At 37.1% G+C, this 22,872-nt stretch overlaps 1 protein-coding gene across 1 annotated transcript in view; it reads left to right on the forward strand.

Annotated features, from left to right (window-relative positions):
• Positions 1-12,960, forward strand: part of LOC110459671 — a 29,227-nt gene extending 16,267 nt beyond the window's left edge. Inside the window, exons 11-17 of the mRNA XM_021512033.1 lie at positions 6,111-6,246; positions 6,873-7,073; positions 7,376-7,603; positions 7,771-8,698; positions 8,946-8,993; positions 10,365-10,539; positions 12,403-12,960. Of these exons, the coding sequence (XP_021367708.1) occupies positions 6,111-6,246; positions 6,873-7,073; positions 7,376-7,603; positions 7,771-8,698; positions 8,946-8,993; positions 10,365-10,539; positions 12,403-12,960 (2,274 nt within the window). The remainder of the gene's footprint in view (positions 1-6,110; positions 6,247-6,872; positions 7,074-7,375; positions 7,604-7,770; positions 8,699-8,945; positions 8,994-10,364; positions 10,540-12,402) is intronic.
• Positions 12,961-22,872: the final 9,912 nt, after the last annotated feature.

Below are 22,872 nucleotides of genomic sequence, written 5' to 3' on the forward strand. Positions count from 1 at the left end.
TATCAGGTGTAGTTCTGTGTTGAGATAGTCTATATCAGGTGTAGTTCTGTGTTGAGATAGTCTACGTCAGGTGTAGTTCTGTGTTGAGATAGTCTATATCAGGTGTAGTTCTTTGTTGAGATAGTCTATATCAGGTGTAGTTCTGTCTTGAGATAGTCTTTATCAAGTGTAGGTCTGTGTTGGGATAGTCTATATCAGGTGTAGCTCTGTGTTGAGATAGTCTATATCAGATTATCAGTAACACTATCCCGATTAGTCACACTGATCGAGTTGTTAGATTATCAGTACAGTAACACTACCCCGACTAGTCACACTGATCGAGTTGTCAGATTATCAGTAACACTGCCCCGACTAGTCACGTTATCAGATTATCAGTACACTACCCCGACTAGTCACACTGGTTGAGTTTAGGCGTCATTGTGTGTTGCGTAATTTTGTAATGAGATACTCTAAGACAGACGTTATTCTTGTTGTGGTAGTCTATTCCAGGTGTAGTTCTGTGTTGAAATGGTCTATATCAAGTGTAGTTATGTGGTGAGATAGTCTATATCAAGTGTTGTGATAGTCTTTATCAAGTGTAGTTCTGTGTTGAGATAGTCTATATCAGATTATCAGTACACTACCCTGACTAGTCACACTGGTTGAGTTTAGGCGTCATTGTGTGTTGCGTAATTTTGTAATGAGATACTCTAAGACAGACGTTATTTTTGTTGTGATAGTCTATTCCAGGTGTAGTTCTGTGTTGAAATGGTCTATATCAAGTGTAGTTCTGTGGTGAGATAGTCTATATCAAGTGTTGTGATAGTCTTTATCAAGTGTAGTTCTGTGTTGAGATAGTTTATATCAGGTGTAGTTCTTTGTTGAGATAGTCTATATCAGGTGTAATTCTGTGTTGGATAGTCTATATCAGGTGTAGTTCTGTGTCGAGATAGTCTACGTCAGGTGTAGTACTGTGTTGAGATAGTCTATATCAGGAGTAGTTCTGTGTTGAGATAGTTTATATCAGGTGTAGTTCTGTGGTGAGATAGTTTATATAAGGTGTAGTTCTGTGTTGAGAGTCTATATCAGGTGTAATTCTGTGTTGGATAGTATATATCAGGTGTAGTTCTGCCTTGAGATAGTCTTTATCTAGTGTTGTGATAGTCTTTATCAAGTGTAGTTCTGTGTTGAGATAGTCTATATCAGGTGTAGTTCTGTGTTGAGATAGTACATGTATATATCAGGTGTAGTTCTGTCTTGAGATAGTCTTTATCTAGTGTTGTGATAGTCTTTATCAAGTGTAGTTCTGTGTTGAGCTAGTTTATATCAGGTGTAGTTCTGTGTTGAGATAGTCTATATCAGGTGTAATTCTGTGTTGGATAGTCTATATCAGGTGTAGTTCTGTGTTGAGATAGTCTACGTCAGGTGTAGTTCTGTGTTGAGATGGTCTATATCAGGTGTAGTTCTGTGTTGAGATAGTCTATATCAGGTGTAGTTCTGTGTTGAGATAGTCTATATCAGGTGTAGTTCTGTGTTGAGATAGTCTATATCAGGTGTAGTTCTGTGTTGAGATAGTCTATATCAGGTGTAGTTCTGTGTTGAGATAGTCTATATCAGGTGTAGTTCTGTGTTGAGATAGTCTATATCAGGTGTAGTTCTGTGTTGAGATAGTCTATATCAGGTGTAGTTCTGTGTTGAGATAGTCTATATCAGGTGTAGTTCTGTGTTGAGATAGTCTATATCAGGTGTAGTTCTGTGTTGAGATAGTCTATATCAGGTGTAGTTCTGTGTTGAGATAGTCTATATCAGGTGTAGTTCTGTGTTGAGATAGTCTATATCAGGTGTAGTTCTGTGTTGAGATAGTCTATATCAGGTGTAGTTCTGTGTTGAGATAGTCTATATCAGGTGTAGTTCTGTGTTGAGATAGTCTATATCAGGTGTAGTTCTGTGTTGAGATAGTCTATATCAGGTGTAGTTCTGTGTTGAGATAGTCTATATCAGGTGTAGTTCTGTGTTGAGATAGTCTATATCAGGTGTAGTTCTGTGTTGAGATAGTCTATATCAGGTGTAGTTCTGTGTTGAGATAGTCTATATCAGGTGTAGTTCTGTGTTGAGATAGTCTATATCAGGTGTAGTTCTGTGTTGAGATAGTCTATATCAGGTGTAGTTCTGTGTTGAGATAGTCTATATCAGGTGTAGTTCTGTGTTGAGATAGTCTATATCAGGTGTAGTTCTGTGTTGAGATAGTCTATATCAGGTGTAGTTCTGTGTTGAGATAGTCTATATCAGGTGTAGTTCTGTGTTGAGATAGTCTATATCAGGTGTAGTTCTGTGTTGAGATAGTCTATATCAGGTGTAGTTCTGTGTTGAGATAGTCTATATCAGGTGTAGTTCTGTGTTGAGATAGTCTATATCAGGTGTAGTTCTGTGTTGAGATAGTCTATATCAGGTGTAGTTCTGTGTTGAGATAGTCTATATCAGGTGTAGTTCTGTGTTGAGATAGTCTATATCAGGTGTAGTTCTGTGTTGAGATAGTCTATATCAGGTGTAGTTCTGTGTTGAGATAGTCTATATCAGGTGTAGTTCTGTGTTGAGATAGTCTATATCAGGTGTAGTTCTGTGTTGAGATAGTCTATATCAGGTGTAGTTCTGTGTTGAGATAGTCTATATCAGGTGTAGTTCTGTGTTGAGATAGTCTATATCAGGTGTAGTTCTGTGTTGAGATAGTCTATATCAGGTGTAGTTCTGTGTTGAGATAGTCTATATCAGGTGTAGTTCTGTGTTGAGATAGTCTATATCAGGTGTAGTTCTGTGTTGAGATAGTCTATATCAGGTGTAGTTCTGTGTTGAGATAGTCTATATCAGGTGTAGTTCTGTGTTGAGATAGTCTATATCAGGTGTAGTTCTGTGTTGAGATAGTCTATATCAGGTGTAGTTCTGTGTTGAGATAGTCTATATCAGGTGTAGTTCTGTGTTGAGATAGTCTATATCAGGTGTAGTTCTGTGTTGAGATAGTCTATATCAGGTGTAGTTCTGTGTTGAGATAGTCTATATCAGGTGTAGTTCTGTGTTGAGATAGTCTATATCAGGTGTAGTTCTGTGTTGAGATAGTCTATATCAGGTGTAGTTCTGTGTTGAGATAGTCTATATCAGGTGTAGTTCTGTGTTGAGATAGTCTATATCAGGTGTAGTTCTGTGTTGAGATAGTCTATATCAGGTGTAGTTCTGTGTTGAGATAGTCTATATCAGGTGTAGTTCTGTGTTGAGATGGTCTATATCAGGTGTAGTTCTGTGTTGAGATAGTCTATATCAGGTGTAGTTCTGTGTTGAGATAGTCTATATCAGGTGTAGTTCTGTGTTGAGATAGTCTATATCAGGTGTAGTTCTGTGTTGAGATAGTCTATATCAGGTGTAGTTCTGTGTTGAGATAGTCTATATCAGGTGTAGTTCTGTGTTGAGATAGTCTATATCAGGTGTAGTTCTGTGTTGAGATAGTCTATATCAGGTGTAGTTCTGTGTTGAGATAGTCTATATCAGGTGTAGTTCTGTGTTGAGATAGTCTATATCAGGTGTAGTTCTGTGTTGAGATAGTCTATATCAGGTGTAGTTCTGTGTTGAGATAGTCTATATCAGGTGTAGTTCTGTGTTGAGATAGTCTATATCAGGTGTAGTTCTGTGTTGAGATAGTCTATATCAGGTGTAGTTCTGTGTTGAGATAGTCTATATCAGGTGTAGTTCTGTGTTGAGATAGTCTATATCAGGTGTAGTTCTGTGTTGAGATAGTCTATATCAGGTGTAGTTCTGTGTTGAGATAGTCTATATCAGGTGTAGTTCTGTGTTGAGATAGTCTATATCAGGTGTAGTTCTGTGTTGAGATAGTCTATATCAGGTGTAGTTCTGTGTTGAGATAGTCTATATCAGGTGTAGTTCTGTGTTGAGATAGTCTATATCAGGTGTAGTTCTGTGTTGAGATAGTCTATATCAGGTGTAGTTCTGTGTTGAGATAGTCTATATCAGGTGTAGTTCTGTGTTGAGATAGTCTATATCAGGTGTAGTTCTGTGTTGAGATAGTCTATATCAGGTGTAGTTCTGTGTTGAGATAGTCTATATCAGGTGTAGTTCTGTGTTGAGATAGTCTATATCAGGTGTAGTTCTGTGTTGAGATAGTCTATATCAGGTGTAGTTCTGTGTTGAGATAGTCTATATCAGGTGTAGTTCTGTGTTGAGATAGTCTATATCAGGTGTAGTTCTGTGTTGAGATAGTCTATATCAGGTGTAGTTCTGTGTTGAGATAGTCTATATCAGGTGTAGTTCTGTGTTGAGATAGTCTATATCAGGTGTAGTTCTGTGTTGAGATAGTCTATATCAGGTGTAGTTCTGTGTTGAGATAGTCTATATCAGGTGTAGTTCTGTGTTGAGATAGTCTATATCAGGTGTAGTTCTGTGTTGAGATAGTCTATATCAGGTGTAGTTCTGTGTTGAGATGGTCTATATCAGGTGTAGTTCTGTGTTGAGATAGTCTATATCAGGTGTAGTTCTGTGTTGAGATAGTCTATATCAGGTGTAGTTCTGTGTTGAGATAGTCTATATCAGGTGTAGTTCTGTGTTGAGATAGTCTATATCAGGTGTAGTTCTGTGTTGAGATAGTCTATATCAGGTGTAGTTCTGTGTTGAGATAGTCTATATCAGGTGTAGTTCTGTGTTGAGATAGTCTATATCAGGTGTAGTTCTGTGTTGAGATAGTCTATATCAGGTGTAGTTCTGTGTTGAGATAGTCTATATCAGGTGTAGTTCTGTGTTGAGATAGTCTATATCAGGTGTAGTTCTGTGTTGAGATAGTCTATATCAGGTGTAGTTCTGTGTTGAGATAGTCTATATCAGGTGTAGTTCTGTGTTGAGATAGTCTATATCAGGTGTAGTTCTGTGTTGAGATAGTCTATATCAGGTGTAGTTCTGTGTTGAGATAGTCTATATCAGGTGTAGTTCTGTGTTGAGATAGTCTATATCAGGTGTAGTTCTGTGTTGAGATAGTCTATATCAGGTGTAGTTCTGTGTTGAGATAGTCTATATCAGGTGTAGTTCTGTGTTGAGATAGTCTATATCAGGTGTAGTTCTGTGTTGAGATAGTCTATATCAGGTGTAGTTCTGTGTTGAGATAGTCTATATCAGGTGTAGTTCTGTGTTGAGATAGTCTATATCAGGTGTAGTTCTGTGTTGAGATAGTCTATATCAGGTGTAGTTCTGTGTTGAGATAGTCTATATCAGGTGTAGTTCTGTGTTGAGATAGTCTATATCAGGTGTAGTTCTGTGTTGAGATAGTCTATATCAGGTGTAGTTCTGTGTTGAGATAGTCTATATCAGGTGTAGTTCTGTGTTGAGATAGTCTATATCAGGTGTAGTTCTGTGTTGAGATAGTCTATATCAGGTGTAGTTCTGTGTTGAGATAGTCTATATCAGGTGTAGTTCTGTGTTGAGATAGTCTATATCAGGTGTAGTTCTGTGTTGAGATAGTCTATATCAGGTGTAGTTCTGTGTTGAGATGGTCTATATCAGGTGTAGTTCTGCGTTGAGATGGTTTATATCAGGTGTAGTTCTGTGTTGAGATGGTCTATATCAGGTGTAGTTCTTTGTTGAGATAGTCTATATCAGGTGTAGTTCTGTGTTGAAATAGTCTATATCAGGTGTAGTTCTGTGTTGAGATAGTCTACGTCAGGTGTAGTTCTGTGTTGAGATAGTCTATATCGGGTGTAGTTCTGAGTTGAGATAGTCTATATCAGGTGTAGTTCTGTGTTGAGATAATCCATATCAGGTGTAGTTCTGTGTTGAGATAGTCTATATCAGGTGTAGTTCTCTGTTGAGATAATCTACGTCAGGTGTCATGCGTCGTTATTCATATGACACGGGATATATGCCAAGCGTCCGTCTGATGTCCCCCTTTTTATTATTGATGTTTATATCTTATGCTTATGATCAACGTGCATGCAACCGGTCACAGTAGAAACCATATGTAATCTATATCGTCATTCAAATCATACCACTAGATAGTATTCTCAAATATTTTTTGAGAAGCGATGGTTGCAAACATTTGTATGATGGAAACACAAGTATCTTTATCAAATGTTTCACGCCAGGCTCAAAACACGTACATCCTGGCCCTGGACGGTGACGTGGACTTTGCACCGGACGCCGTACGCATGCTGCTGGACAAGATGAGGAAAAACCACAAAGTGGGCGCCTCGTGTGGCAGAATTTACCCCATTGGCAATGGTAACAAAAGGCACCTAATAAGTTGGTTTTTAATTAAAATTTAAATAGAAACATACATTTCTTTATAAGACCTAGTATATAGTATAAAGGCCTTTCTAAATTATTCACATGAATGAAAAATATAATTAACGTTGATGTTTAAAGTATCAACACACAAACATATCGTAAAAACAGTAAGGTGTTATACTGTATAAAACTAGTAAAGCGATATTTGTTACCGTTCTAGTTGCTTTAACATCATAACTGATCCCAGCACCATATACAAACATAATGTGATTTCTAATGGCTGGAAACCTCAAGAAATAGGAAATTACGTTTTTATCCATATTGTACACACTTTATATGTATCAAAATAATATGTACCAATACTCAGGAAATCGCGAAATGTTCTCAACAAACATAAGCTGAATGTTTGAATAGGTATTAATACACCATAATGCATTACATATATGTACACTTGTACAGCGTACACGTATACAACATTATGCAGGATACAAATGACAATACCAGTATTAGCACATTATTCACATGTTCACAAAAGAATCAGCATATATTATCTTAAATATTGACCTATTTTATAATATAAGAACACTCCAAGACTGGACACGATTTTGTTTTGCATCTAGGCCCCATGGTTTGGTATCAAAAGTTTGAGTATGCAGTAGCTCACTGGCTTCAAAAATCTACCGAACACATCTTAGGGTGTGTCCTGTGCAGCCCAGGATGTTTCAGCTTGTTCAGGGGATCTGCACTCATGGACGATAATGTCATGCGAAAATACGCCATACTCCCATCAGAGGCGATCCATCATCTCATGTACGACCAGGGTAAGTACAGTTTTATCAGAGGTTAAATCAACCTCTAGTAGGAGTCTGTACACAAGTCCAACAGAGGCGATACGCTATCGCATGTTCAAGGGAAATATTAAAATACATACATCCAAATATGAGAACGGGATAGGAATACAATTCCGTCAAAGGCGGTTTAGTAGGTCTCTATAATGTATTTCCAAATTACTGTGCCAGTTTGATATCATGAATGACCAGGTTATTTTCCATAAAATATGGTTGAGATTTTATAAGTGTTCTCTGATATACGACGACTTGATCTGTAAACTTTAAACACATAGGTGAAGACCGTTGGCTGTGCACGCTACTTCTGAAACAAGGCTACCGTGTTGACTATGCCGCAGCCGCAGATGCCTACACATATGCCCCGGAAGGTTTTGATGAGTTCTTTAACCAGCGGAGAAGATGGATGCCCTCCACTATGGCTAACATCATGGACATGTTACAGGACGCAGATGCAACTGTGAAGCGGAATGACAATATTAGCCGTCTGTATGTTTTTTATCAGGGTATGTGCGTTTTTTTATTGATCGTTTCTAAAAAGTGGCAATCCTGTTTTAATACTATGACTTCTGAATATATTAAGGTTTTACATCTTAATGCAGCATTCATTGATATCTGAACTGCTAGATACCATTTGGATTTCTCGCTCAATTAAATTCGTCTTGTTTTTCAGGAACGCTGATGCTTTCCACGATGATCGGACCAGCAACAGTGCTGATGATGATTGCCGGCGCCATCCTTACCGTGTTCAGTGTTGACCTGTTGCAATCCTATCTAATATCGTGTTTACCAGCAACATTTTTCTTCTTCCTTTGCTTCTGGGTTCCGCAGAAGTTTCAGTTATTTCTGGCAAAACTCCTCAGTGCATTTTATATGCTGATTATGACTGTTGTACTTGTGGGATGCATAGTGACTGCAGTAGAAGAAAATCCATTTCATCCAAGCGTGATATTTCTTGTAGGATTAGTGTTAATCTTCGTATTTACTGGCGTTCTCCATCCAATGGATATAGGGTGTCTGCTGTTTGGCACACTATATTTTATCGGACTACCAATGGGATTCCTGCTCCTGGTCATTTACTCTCTGTGCAATCTGCATGTAGTATCCTGGGGCACACGTGAGGTCAGCGTTGTCAACAAGTCGAAGAAAGAATTAGAAGAAGAAGCTGAACAGGTAAGACAGGCTGAGCAGGAAAAGAGTAACTCATTCTTCGCGCGGTTCTTCCCGAGTGCTCAACTGCGGGAACTATTTTCATTTCTCGATGAATGGCGTCAGAAAAAGAACAAGGCAGACGAAACAGCCAAACTAGTGAGAGAATTGAGTTCAAAGTTTGATGATTTACTGAATTCGCTGAACACTAAAACTGATAGTGCTCGCGCTTCGTCACCAACCACTGGTAATGTGAACAGTCACAACTATGGCAATGAGGAAAACCGAGATAATGGGTGTCCAAAGAGTGACGACAATACCGAGAGCCATGATGCCCAACATAAGCAGAACACCCCATATTGGACAAAACTTCAATGGCTGGATAGATATCAAAATGATATTATGGCATTACATCAACATGAAGAAGAGTTCTGGAAGGAGTTCATTGAGAAGTAAGATTACTTATTACTTCTGTTTTTGTTTATATTTTATCTATATTGTATACAAGTCACATCAAATATTTAATGAATAATTCATCAAAACATAGCAAAATCCCATTTAACACTGATATTGTTATGAGCTGCCAATACTTTGCCAAATAGAAATAGAAGGAAAGGAGGACAAGGGTGTAACAACAGTGCGGAAAATATAATTTGTCAAATTAAGAAGAGAAAAAAACTTATTTTTTCTATTTTCAAGTGTCGGCGGAGTAGGATCAGGACCAACTTCCGTGTATAGGACAATAAAGTAAGAAACATAATGCCCATGTTTTGTTCATATTTGTTTTACACCTTTAAAGTAATGTCTTAAACATTTGTTCGATCATAGTGCATGCAAAAATAGACACTTTGGTAAGGACAAAGATTTTCTCACGAAGACCTATTTGTGATATTTGTCTCTAAAATGTTTCAACACTGAAATGTCAACTTTGTGAATGTCGTGTTTTAAGCTTAAGAATTTGCTAACATGTTGTTGTTTTTTTTAATTGATTGTTTTGCAGTGTTTCACATAAAAGTGGAAAATATGAAAGATATTTTCACTTTACATTTTATAAAGTCCCAGTAAATCCTTCTCATGGATTGTTCGGTGTGATGAGAATGAAAATACAAAGTCGCAGGTGCCAAGTTAAACAGTATTCTTACCATAAAAGCTGATATTGCACGGTAAAATATGTCACCTTAGGGATATTAATTTTGAAACAAGGTTATCATATCGCCAGTGTAACCTTAAGACACTGAATTGATATTGATGTCTTATACAACCTGATATTTGATAAAGGTGGTAGGAATAATAATTTGGAAAACAAATCGGTCATAATATACACGTTTCCTTTCTTAAATCGCCATTCCTTAATAATGTATTTCTTATATTATTTCAAATTCAGATTCCTTTTAAGATATATAAACAGGCTATTGAATACCAATTTATCTATTTCCTTGTTTCAAATATCTCACAAATATTAAACAGCAACGTTGTAAGTGGTTAGTTGTGAATGCATCTGTACATGGTACAGTATATCATGAAGTGAAATATGAATAAAAACAAATGTCACAATGACATCATACATCTTTCTTGTACTTGTTTAAACGGTGAAATCATATATCTTGTTTTAAGTCTCTAGATGCAAGACTTCAGACAATCGCTTCGTATTTTTGAAATCCTTAAAACAATGTTAAAAGCAAAAAGTCAATTCTCTATATATTTCTTCCATAAATAGTGAATGAGAAATACTTCAGCGAACTAACATCTTAATGACACCACCGAGATATTTCTATTCTTAATATTGTAAGGTCTATATTCAATTAAGAATTAATTTATTTTCTCTTCAATTATAAATGCTTCTTGTGTTTGATATTGAAATCAATATCCATTCAAACCTACCATATGTTTTTTAAAAACATTTCTTACGAATTGAATAAAATATTCTTAGACTTATACCTTCTAAATAAAAAATAAAATGTGACGACTACTTTGTTTCACTTTGCAAATTATGTGCCTTTCAGTTAGCTTGTAATAAGTTAGTGACTGGCAAGTAGAGACAGTCGTAGCAGTACCCGTGTTTTTGTTTTTATTTTGGTTGTCTCTTTAACGATACATCATTGTACATGTAACCCATAGGTACCTGGCACCGTTAGATACCAACATTAAGATACAGAAGGAAACACATGAAAAGCTGCTTGACCTACGCAACGGGGTGTGTGGTGGTATAGCTGTTATCAATGTGGTATGGATGGCAGTCAACTTCATGTTTCAGCTCCGTGGTCCTGGGCTGGTGTCCATTCCTATTCCATCAGTGAGTATACATGATTTGCAGAAAATTATTAATTGAAATAATAAACTTTATACGAAACAAAAATGTTAATTGTTGTCGTAAACGATATCTATTGCTGTGATATCAACGTTTTACTTGATACACAAACAATGAGTAGATTGGAAAGGGACCAGCCGGTCTTGAAAAGTTGTGTAACGTTAAGACGTACATTGTAAAAATGAATTGCGTTGAATTTGATTAGAATCTTGTTTCATGCAAGACTGTTCTTGGAGAGAAATCACAGTAACACAAAAATATCTAAATGCAGATGTTTTAATTGAGTCTAAGACATGTGATGGAGAAAAAATAAAGTCCATTATAAAGTCCACCTATAATCTAAAGTATATATAATACTGGTGTAATAATAATGGAAACTACATCGAATTGAATATGATCACGTGCAAATGCAGAGGCCCTAGAACAGTAGTGAAGGTTGAAAACAAAGAGTAGTTATTAATACCCAATGATCAGTAACAGTGGCGATCTTCGGCATTTTGTCAGGAGTACTGTTTTATAGATTTTCAGCTAGAGATTTGATATAGGTAAGACGTTTTTCATTTCAAATCAATTGTATTGTATTAAAAAAAACACAATTGGATTAGGCACAGGCATTGCCTATAAAAGCCTTTTCCAGAGAAAATACGCACATTTCATACATTCATATATACATATATATATAGAGAGAATGTATTATAGAGAAGATGTAGTATATGTTAAAATTAATAGGAGAATACAAGAACCATTTAATAGACGTTCACAGAAAATAATAACTAGAATATCATAGATTTTAACATTTCAATTATTATAGTCTATTTACTTCAATTAGTATTATAGCCTAGTATTTGGTTGGAGGCACTTCAAAGACACTGTCAATATACACAGTGCAATCCTTCCCAATTACACCAGATGTATTGTTATAAAATAGCAAATACAAACACATTGTAAGATATTTTTAGTATAGTTTAAGTAAAAATCTTCCAGATGTTTCAATAAACTCCAGAACACATGAGATAATACATTTATTTGATTCATATCACCCTTAGTGAAAGTAACAGTATTTAAGATGATGTTATCAATTTCGTTATAGTTAGATTACGCATAGAATACAACTTGTCTTTCATCTATAGGTAAGACGTCTTGGTCCGGGGGAGTAATTTAACTTCCAAACCTTGTAACTGTAATACATACACGCTGAACTTAGACGGATAGCTCCTATAACGTACAATTAACGTGAGTTAGACAGTGACACCATAACATCAAACGGATAAAGACATATACACTAGATTAGGATTAGGTAAAGTTATTATTTGATGATAATGTGTTTGCTATGTTGTACCGAACTACACGATGTCGTTCACGTCAATAAAACAATTACCGAAGTTACAATTGATTGGGTATTGCTTGGTACTGGTTTGTTGGTTCCGTTACTGGTATTCTTCGACCCATAGACAATTACGAGATACGAGTCCATATATTCTGTCCCTGGTGACTGTGATCAGTGCTTCTGATTTATTAATATACAGTATGTATTAATCCAGAAAATCCTGACACTTGCAGCATGATTTCGGGGTAGCGAATGAACCACACACGTTAACCATATAAACGAGGGACGCTAACTAGTAATTTGTCTAGGGAAGTTATTCATGGTGATATTATAGATCCTGACAATGGAGTTTAGCATAATAACCATTGTTTTTAAACTGTTATCGTGATGTACATCTACAACAACAATATATCTGTTTTTGAACTTTCTATTATATTGATAAAGCTTTGGTTATTAATCTCTAGAATTTCAGTTCTTTGTTGTTAAATACATTCGAGTTTTCGTATTTTAATATTTTCCAGCTATGGGGTGGAGAGGATCAACGCCTGGAATACCTCAAAGTTGATGTACTCGGACTATCCTTTGTCATATTCTTCATGATTCTTCTACTCATACAGTTCTGTGGAATGATCATGCATCGTTGGGGTACACTGCTACACTTGTTAGCATTTACTGAATTAAGGTCGCCGTGGGGCAAAACAACATTAGAGGAAAACAGGGAGCAATTCTTAACCAGATTAAAAGAGAGATATGAAGAAAAAATGCTTAGCAATAATGACAACTTCCAAGATCATAATGACAACATGAGAAAAACAAAACACAAAGAATTAAAAAAGCTGATCAGACATATTCAGGAAAAGGGGACAAAACCAATTGCTACACAAAATGAAAGCATGCTTCAATTGGCCGCAGACATTCACGCACACGGTGAAACTAGACGTTATACGAGAAGATTGCAAACCAAACCGGAAGTTGGAACCTTTAATTATCACCTTCAAAGGACGATCACTGGTGTCCGGAAACGGCAACGTCCACATATTCCACTTGGCAGTATAGATATACCAGATGTAGATTATTGAGAATTAAAGTGCGCATTTACACAGCACTCTCATTTAATATAATATTTTATTCGTGATTTAATTTAACAAAGGAGAACATTGCAATCGCTAGATGTTTTCATATTTAGCACGTAAAAACGGTTTGTACACGGTGTGTGAACGATGATAATCTGGACGCTAACTGCTTGCGTACATGTGTGTGAACGATGGACGAACTTTGTGCGACAACAATCGTGGAGGGTGTAAATTAAGACATAACATATATACGGTTAAGTGTTTATACATGTACAGTTGATTGAGTATGTTACTTAACTCTAGCTACATCTACAAGATTATCTTTCTATTTATATTTTCTTCAATTTAGAAATAGTGTTTTCAGTGTTTTTAATAGATCCAAATCGGCCCATGAATAATTCCAACACATATAAACACAGTCCCATATACAGATAAGCATAGCCACTTTCTACATGCATCTTGACCGTAGTGTTCCTCACCAAGAGTACTTAGGAATTTGCTCTACAACTGATTTCGGCCTAGCCACAAAGAGGTTCCGTGGGAAGAGTTTATCAGAAAAGCATCTCACTTTGTGTAATTTTAATATATGCAATTAAAATTATCATGTATTACATGTATGAAAAGTAGGATTTGATAACTCACTTCATGAACAGTGGTACGGTAATCCCGAAGTTTATATATTCATTAATTAAATAAAACTTATATCTCCTACCAACCTTAAGGAATACCTTCTTTTTACAAGTTAGTTATCTTTTTCAGAAAATCAAAATAGGATAGAGATGTAAGGTTGTATTTTTTCAAAGCATTTGCCAAAAAAAGAATACAAGGGATGACATTGAGAGAATAATTGAGTTCCTGGTTGGACATATCTACGTTGCGTTCGATGGTAAGATTTTCAATATTTCAATATGAACAACCGTGCCCCTATCCCGACTGGCTTGTTTTTGTCTCAAATAAGACTGAATTTATTGATGACGTTATTAGGACAGGTTACAGAAACCTAGCTGAGTCCTTCAATTTGATATTCAGATAATTTGATTTTTTTTGATTTTTTTTAAATTATCTTGAATTACTTTTCCGGCACACCTGGTCTTATTCTCCTGTGCTTGTTGATTATTTGCGAGGGTTTAAATGTAAATCTTTCCTCGGTTCATATGGGTTTTTTATGTAACGTAGATATAAAGACCGTCTTTGAAGTTCCATATGAATAAAAAGCTTTTAGAGCAATTCAATATTTATAGTATAGCACCCTGCCAAATTTGAGTCAAATTCTTTTTCAAAATTGCCGCTGTCAGCTACTTGTTACACTGGGCATCCAACTAGTTACGTCCTTGTTTGCTTTCCTATATTTTGCCATCAGACCTCTCTGAACAGCACATGGATTAATCTCCGAGGAACAGCAGCAAATACTTGTTAAATATAAATTAGGGGGATATTATTCCACACAGAAGTAATGTGACGTTTGAGGTTTTCGCGGCCGTGCCCTCGGGAAAGTCGAGACTTTGTCTTGATGGTAAGCCACACATTTCCTATTGGGCTTCAATCTGGAGATTATGGAGGCCATGTGATTACAGAAATATAATCTTTTTTCCATGACATTTGATGTAATAATAATATATTAATATACAACATTTATATAGCGCCCTATATAATTTGTAAAATTACTCTAAAGCGCTTTTGGTTCACGGAACTAAAGAAGTGAGGCATTATCTTCTTCTTATACTCAATATGCTTTGCCAGCAAAATATTTGGCATCTGATTTCCTTAAATATCTGCCAATGGTCTCAATTTATTTTTGAAAGTTCTTAATCACAACAACGAAACACTAAGTTCTTACACCGAAGTAGGGGATATGAGGTTGTTTGACCGCACATCGTCCACACATGGTGCGCACAACTTTACAATTTAGCAATCGATCTCCCCATTGGGCGCTTCTCTTTACACATATGTGCGATAAACATGTAGTACAATTTGTTGATCAATTTAACAGAACGAAAAATAAAACAGAAGTCTCGTGTGAAATAAGGAATATGTTTTATATTTGATTTAGATTATGTTCAATTTTACAATGCGTGTACATGTAGCTCAGTATTACAGTGACCGTCAAGAATGGGTTTGACACCCAAGTAACAGAACTAAACAGGCGAATGACATTTTGATCAATGATCGGAGTTTTACCAGGCATGTGCTTGAAATAGAGAGTTGATATGTGATACCGGATGACTGTCATGAAAACACAACTGGACGTTAAGTACATGTGTTTGTTAATTGCCTTTCTATTTGTATATAGTTCCCTTTCACTCTGATAGGACATTGGGTGCTGTAATCCGATTCCTTCATCACTCGGGTCATGTCCTGATAGGACCTTGGGTTCTGTAAGCCGATTCCTTCATCACTCGGGTCATGTCCTGATAGGACCTTGGGTACTGTAATCCGATTCCTGCATCACTCGGGTCATGTCCTGATAGGGCCTTGTGTTCTGTAATCCGATTCCTGCATCACTCGGGTCATGTCCTGATAGGAACTTGGGTGCTGTAATCCGATTCCTGCATCACTCGGGTCATGTCCTGATAGGAACTTGGGTGCTGTAATCCGATTCCTGCATCACTCGGGTCATGTCCTGATAGGACCTTGTGTTCTGTAATCCGATTCCTGCATCACTCGGATCATGTCCTGATAGGACCTTGGGTGCTGTAATCCGATTCTTGCATCACTCGGGTCATATCCTGATAGGTCCTTGTGTTCTGTAATCCGATTCCTGCATCACTCGGGTCATGTCCTGATAGGACCTTGGGTGCTGTAATCTGATTCCTTCATCACTCGGGTCATGTCCTGATTGGAACATTGGGTGCTGTAATCCGATTCCTGCATCACTCGGGTCATGTCCTGGTTGGACCTTGTGTTCTGTAATCCGATTCCTGCCTCACTCGGGTCATGTCCTGATAGGACCTTGGGTGCTGTAATCCGATTCCTGCATCACTCGGGTCATGTCGTGATAGGAACATTGGGTGCTGTAATCCTGCATCACTCGGGTCATGTCCTGATTGGACCTTGTGTTCTGTAATCCGATTCCTGCATCACTCGGGTCATGTCGATATAGGAACATTGGGTGCTAAAATCCTGCATCACTCGGGTCATGTTCGTGGAAATTCATGACATTAATGTTAAATAAATTTACTTCTTTTCTAAGTTTAATCGGGGTTTTAGAGGCACCTTACTATTTTGCTGTTTTCTGTTTGATTTATAATATTAAAGATATGAATATTGTTTATTTTCTGAATTGACGAATGGACATTTGATGAGTAAAATGTTCACTTTGGTTGGCTACCTGCGTATACAACGAAATTGTTAAACATGCTGTTTTTATGATTCTAATGACTATATTTCAAATGTTAGAAACAATACTGTTTACTTTTCCTGATTTTATTGGCTTTAGTTGACATCGGAGCAGCAATTGACCTATACCACCTTGTGTCAGTTTGATTGCTACTGACAGCTTTATTAGAATGATACAGAACACGATTGAATATCAAGGCTGTGAAACTGTTATCATCGACACGTCTCGTTTACACATGTAAAATTAGTTGGGTAATGGGATGGGAGACATCTCGATCGACGATGGTCTATGAAAATCTTGAGGAAAAACTGCAAAAGTCGCCTCATGAAAAAACAGAAACTGATGTTATTGCTTCTATAAAATCGACCCTCCGCGACATTAGCAGAGCTCGTACTTCACTGTTACCTGTTCAATAAGTGATAAATTGATATGGGAGGCTTTAAAATTAATGATTAGAGGGAAAACTATTGCTTACTCATCATATGAAAAAAGGGAAAGAGATAAATTAGAAAAATGGTCTAGAATTAAAACTGGAAAAATTACAGCAGGAAGAAGATAGGCAGTGATTGGGGGCTATTGAAGAAGTAGAAAATGAGTTAAAGTTGATTAGAGACAGTAAAATTAAAGGAGTTGTTTTGAGAGCAAAAGCAAGATGAAAAGTTGAAGGTGAACGAAGTTCCAGTTTTTTTTTGCAATTTAGAAAAACGACATTATCAAGAAACGTTAATTTTAAAGCTTATAACAGAAACTGGTGAAGAAATCACAGATATACATGACATTTCAGGAAACAGAAAAAAATCTTTCAGACACTCGATATTAGCTCATACACAAATGATAATGTATCGAATGACTTTTTTTGATAATGACAATCCCTTTATAAATAAACTGTCCCTGGAACAAAGTAACCAGTTAGAAGGAAAAATAAATTACCAGGAATATCTTAAATCCCTAAAATATATGAACAATATTAAATCTCCTGGAATAGATGGATTAACTGTAGCATGTTACAAGTTTTTTTGGACAGATATCAATAGGTTTTTAATTAATTCACTTAATCAAGCATATCAAGCATGTATTCCAAAAGAAGGTAAATCTAAATTACATGTAAACAAAAAATGGAGGCCTATTACCTTACTTAATGTTGACTACAAAATTGTTTCTTCAGTTATTTCAAATAGAATTAAAACAGTTTTAAATAGTATAATGCGTGAAACACAACAAGGCTTCCTGAAAGGAAGATATATTGGAGAATGCACTAGGCTAATTTATGATTTAATAGAAAATGCTGAAAAAAATATCCCTGGATTATTGTTACTTAAAGATTTTGAGAAAGCCTTCGACTCTCTAGAGTTTAATTTATCTTTAAAACGCTTTCCGTTTATGGCTTTGGTCCTTCTCTTTTACAATGAATAACAACTTTCTATAATGAAAATTCATGTTGTGTAATAAACAATTGAAACTGCTCCAATTTTTTTAATGTATGCCTTGGAGTTAGACAATGCGACCCTATTAGTCCATATATCTTCATCCTATGTGTAGAAATGTTAAGTTCAGCAATAAAAGTAAATCCTAATATTAAGGGTATTAAAGTAAATAATTCAGAATACTTGATGCATCAATTTGCAGATGATGCTTCCTTTACTTTATCGGATGATCCATATTCCTTTTTTTTGAACTTCCGGGACCAGGACGTGTTAAAATGGATTGCCTTATCCGAAGTGGAATCACCGCCATTAATGGCTAAGAGTATGTACATTCCAAAACTTTGACTTGCATGTACCATCTATAGACAAAAAATGCATATGATATCTGAGTGATGTCCAATGTGTGCTCTGGAGACGTTATAGATGTATTTTTGTCTGGTCATCGTGTACATTGTTGGTCGCCATTGAATCTTGACGGACAATTATTATATATTTTCTCTATCTTCTACTTCTACTTCTAAATGGTACTGACCAACATCAACAATTTGAAGATAAAATGTCAGACGAGGAGTGAAACATGGAAAGAGATTGTTTTTAAAAGATACGAGATGGTCTAATTTGCATTTGAAAGGTGACGGTAGAGGGCTGATTTGAATAATTCCGTTGTGGGGCTCGAAATAATGTCAGGTGGGAGTTTATTCCACTCGGGTATAGTTCGAGGGAAGAATGATGCCTTTCTGGTCTGGGTTTTTGAGTGGGGAATTTGATACGAAAACTGGTGGTTTGTTCGGGATTTTCTAACTGTAGGGATTCATCTGTCTGATTTTACGATAGCATCTTTCTGGTTTACAATGTTATGAAGCATGGTCAGACGAGCATCTCTACGTCTATCTGCTAGAGGGCGCAGCTTTAGGTGGTCCAACATTTCTGACACACTGGAGGTACGATGGTTGTACCTGTGCTTATTGAGCACATAGCGCACTGCCCTTCGCTAGACCATTTCCAACTTGTCAATATTTGTTTGAGTGCGAGGGTCCCATACTGTACAGGCATACTCAAGTGATGGTCGAACTAATTATTTGTATGCCTGTACTTTGGCTGATGTTGAGCCAATTTTAAGATTCCGTCCTAAAAAAGCCTAGCGTAGAATTTACTTTTGGGCGGATGATAGTGTTACACCCAGATACTTGGCCTGACTAAGATGTTCCAGTATGTGTCCATGTAAAATATAATTATGGACTATTGGAGTTTTGTTTTTAGTCACCGACAACACATTGCATTTGTTTGGGTGGAAGATCATTTTCCATGTATTTTCCCAGAGTGCTAGTTTGTCAAGATCTTTTTGAATTGTTTCAGCATCACTGTTTGACTTGATAACTAGATATGCAATAGTTCCGTCTGCAAATAAACGGATTGTAGCATTAAGACCCACAGGGATATCGTTTATAAAGTAAAGAAATAAACTGGGTCCCAAAACTGACCCCTGGGGTACCCCGGAATGGACATCGACAAAATCAGACTTCTCCCCTTCAACTACTACTGTCTGAATTCTACAAGATTGTTATCATGGCTACGGTGTTATCCAATAAGATTCGTAACGTAGTCGAGGCAATCCAATCCATAGACGACCCCGCTGTCATTCAGGAGGTTGTTACCCAATTAATGGACTCAAAACTTTTTAAGAGTGCGCTGATGGCGCAACTCGGTATATCGGACATGGCTGATAAAATAGCTGCCCTAGAGGAACGAGTAGACGACGCGGAACAATACTCAAATAGAACATGTCTCAAATTTCGAGGTATATCTGAAAGAAGCGGTGAAGATACCGATGATTTAATTGTGAGCGCATGCAACGACTCATTGGGTGTAATGGTGACCAAGGAAGACATTAGTAGATTCCACAGGGTAACAGCTGGGCCCTATTCCGCTGATCGCCCTGCACGCGACATCATCGTGCGATTTATATCGTACCGCACGCGAGCGAAGATATATCAGGCAAGATCTGCCGTGTTCGGTTTTAGGAGGGAATCTTACTCATCCGAATCCATTTCATCATTGTTTATGCAGAAGTAGATTTTAGGCCAGTGATCCACCGACAAAAGCCGAGACAAATACCCATCTACAAAAAAGCAAACTGGGCTGCGATGAAACAAGACCTCAGTGACCTCCTCCCAAACATGACTGCTATGTTTCAAGATGGCCAATGTGAAGTCACAAAAATGCCTGACTCTTTCTAATCACTCATAGAGGCAACAGTAAACAAGAACATTCCACACAAACATACGAAAAATAAAGATGGGAACCCGTGGATCGGGATGGAACTCAAAAAATAACTTAAGAGACAGGAAAGACTCTAAAAAAAACACCGGGTGACCCACAACACATCGCCCAATACTTGGAACTTAAAAAACAAATTCAAAAATCATCCAGAAAAGCATATTGGAAATACATCGAAAACATAGTAACACCCAAGGAAGAAGACAATACCTACTCTGGAAAGAAACGAATTTGGACATATATCAAACATAAAAAGAAAGACAATGTCGGATTTACATCACTAAAGCTAGATGGAAAACTCTTCACAGATGCCAAATCCAAGTCAAACACCCTAAACCAACAGTTCAAGTCAGCATTCTCGGAAAACACATCATTATCATTCGACGAATTTCGAAAATCTAAACGTATGACATCAAAGGAATATCCAAAAATGAAGGGACCTGAAATCACCACCAAAGGAATAGAAAAATTAAACCCACACAAAGCTCCAGGCCCTGACAACATCTCACCCCGTGTACTAAAGGAGCTCTCCAGCGACATAGCCCCAATTCTCCAGTTAATCTACCAACAATCACTGGACGCTGGAATCGTCCAAATTGACTGGCGTTCAGCAAATGTCACCCCTGTATACAAAAAAGGACAAATATTTCAAGCAGAAAACTACAGGCCAATATCTCTCAACTCAGTGTGATGTAAGGTCATGGAACACATCATCGCCAGTACCATTATGCTCCATGGAGAAAACAACATCCTCTATCCTTTTCAACATGGATTCCGGAAAAACAGATCATGTGAAACCCAGCTCATCGAATTTGTTGATAATGTCTCCAAAAATCTTCAATCCGCCAAACAAACTGATATTCTAATCATGGATTTCGCAAAAGCTTTCGACAAAGTCAATCACAGCCTCTTAATTCACAAACAAAAAATCTACGGAATATCAGGAAAATTCAACACATGAATAAGCAGCTGGCTAAAAGACAGAACCCAAAAGGTTATCATCGACAGTGAAAAATCAGACACAGTAAATGTGGACTCCGTGATACCACAAGGATCAGTCCTAAGACCGGGACTATTTCTGTTCTACATCAATGATCTACAGGAAAAACTAACATCATCCGTACGACTATTCGCTGATGACACGATCGCCTACATTACAATCACCAATCAAAATGATGCCGAAACACTCCAAAAATATCTGGACAAACTCGCGAAGTGGGAAGAAGACTGGTGCATGATGTTCCACCCAAATAAATGCACAGTGCTAACCATCTCTAACAAAAAGCAGACGATAAAACATAATTACACCCTCCATGGCCACATTCTGGAAGCAGTTACATCAGAAAAATATCTTGGACTTACAATATCAAGCAAGCTAAGTTGGGAACTCCATATAGATAACTTCACCTCAAAAGCAAACAAAACCCTTGTATTTCTGAGGAGGAACTTGAAAATATCTTCAATAAAAATCAAAGAGCTAGCATACAAAGCACTTGTCAGACCATTGGTTGAGTACTCGAGCTCAGTATGGGACCCCTACACCCAAATAAACATCAACAAACTTGAATCGGTCCAAAGGAGAGCAGCCAGATTTATCATGAACAGCCACAGAAACCGTTCATGCGTTTCATCCATGATCCAACGCCTAGGCTGGATTTCACTCCAACCAAGGAGACGTCACTGAAGACTCCATATGATGTTTAAAATTGACAAACAACAAATAGCCATCAAAAAGGAAAACTAAATCGAAACACCAATGAGGAGGTCCAGAAAACAACACGATCGGTCCTACCAAATTCAGGCATGTAAAATAGACCCAAGAAAATATTCATTCTTCCCTCGAACAATACAAGACTGGAACGAACTTGACTCAAAAACTATGAATTCGACAAACTTGGAAACCTTGAAGAAAACTCTCAACGAATTGGAACTAAAAAAACTTAAACTTTTAACAGACCCCGAACTCACTAAGCTTAAGGCTGGTGGGTCGAATCAACCAGCTTTAAACGTCTGACACTACATCAGTGTTTTTACTTTTTAACTTTTACAATCTAAACTTTTCAATTGTGTGTTCATCTGCGCATTGTGTATCATAAACATTGCATAATCTTCCGTAAGACGAAGGAGGCAATTATGTGGAAGAAGAAGAAGAAGATTATCAATCCCACCGCCATTCTATGTTAATGAAGCACTAGCAAAGCAGCGTGCAGCTGTATTTTCTTAAGCCCGACATCTCAAAGGTATTGGTGTTTTTGACCGTGCATACACCCGTGATGGCCGTATTATCGTGCGAGAGACCAAAGGCAAAGGCTTCAAGTTCACCAAACTATCAGAGATGTCCAACTACCCCGACCCTCCTCCCAAAAAGTCTACGCATATCGGCGCGACTACTTCCAGCTCCGTGCGACTGAGTGCTGCTAGCTCTAACACTAACACTAAACATGTTGCCCCCCACAAGCCACTGGATACCTCGACCCCCAAACAGAACAACAAACCGTCAAGTCAATCGGTGATGAAAGACTATAACAAAAATCGATTTTCGACAATCTCTGGATTTAGTACACAAATAATTATTTACGTGTAGTATCAAAATAGACATGTGCACCCTTGTGTTTACACGTGCCTATATATATATATGATGGACCCACGTATAATATTTAACCTTGCCATATATTAGTATGTGAACATAGCCTGTTATGGGTGAATATTGTTAATTAAGTCCCCCAAAACAAAGTTTTGGGGACTTATTGTTTTTACTCCGTTTCTTCTTATTATTATTAAGTTCCCCAAAACAAAGTTTTGGGGACTTATTGTTTTTACTCTGTTTCTGATCATTATTATTATTATTATTATTATTACAAGCTTAACCGGTAATAAGAT

This window comes from Mizuhopecten yessoensis, unplaced genomic scaffold, assembly GCF_002113885.1.
Source record: "Mizuhopecten yessoensis strain PY_sf001 unplaced genomic scaffold, ASM211388v2 scaffold10183, whole genome shotgun sequence".
In the NCBI taxonomy this organism is placed as follows: domain Eukaryota; kingdom Metazoa; phylum Mollusca; class Bivalvia; order Pectinida; family Pectinidae; genus Mizuhopecten; species Mizuhopecten yessoensis.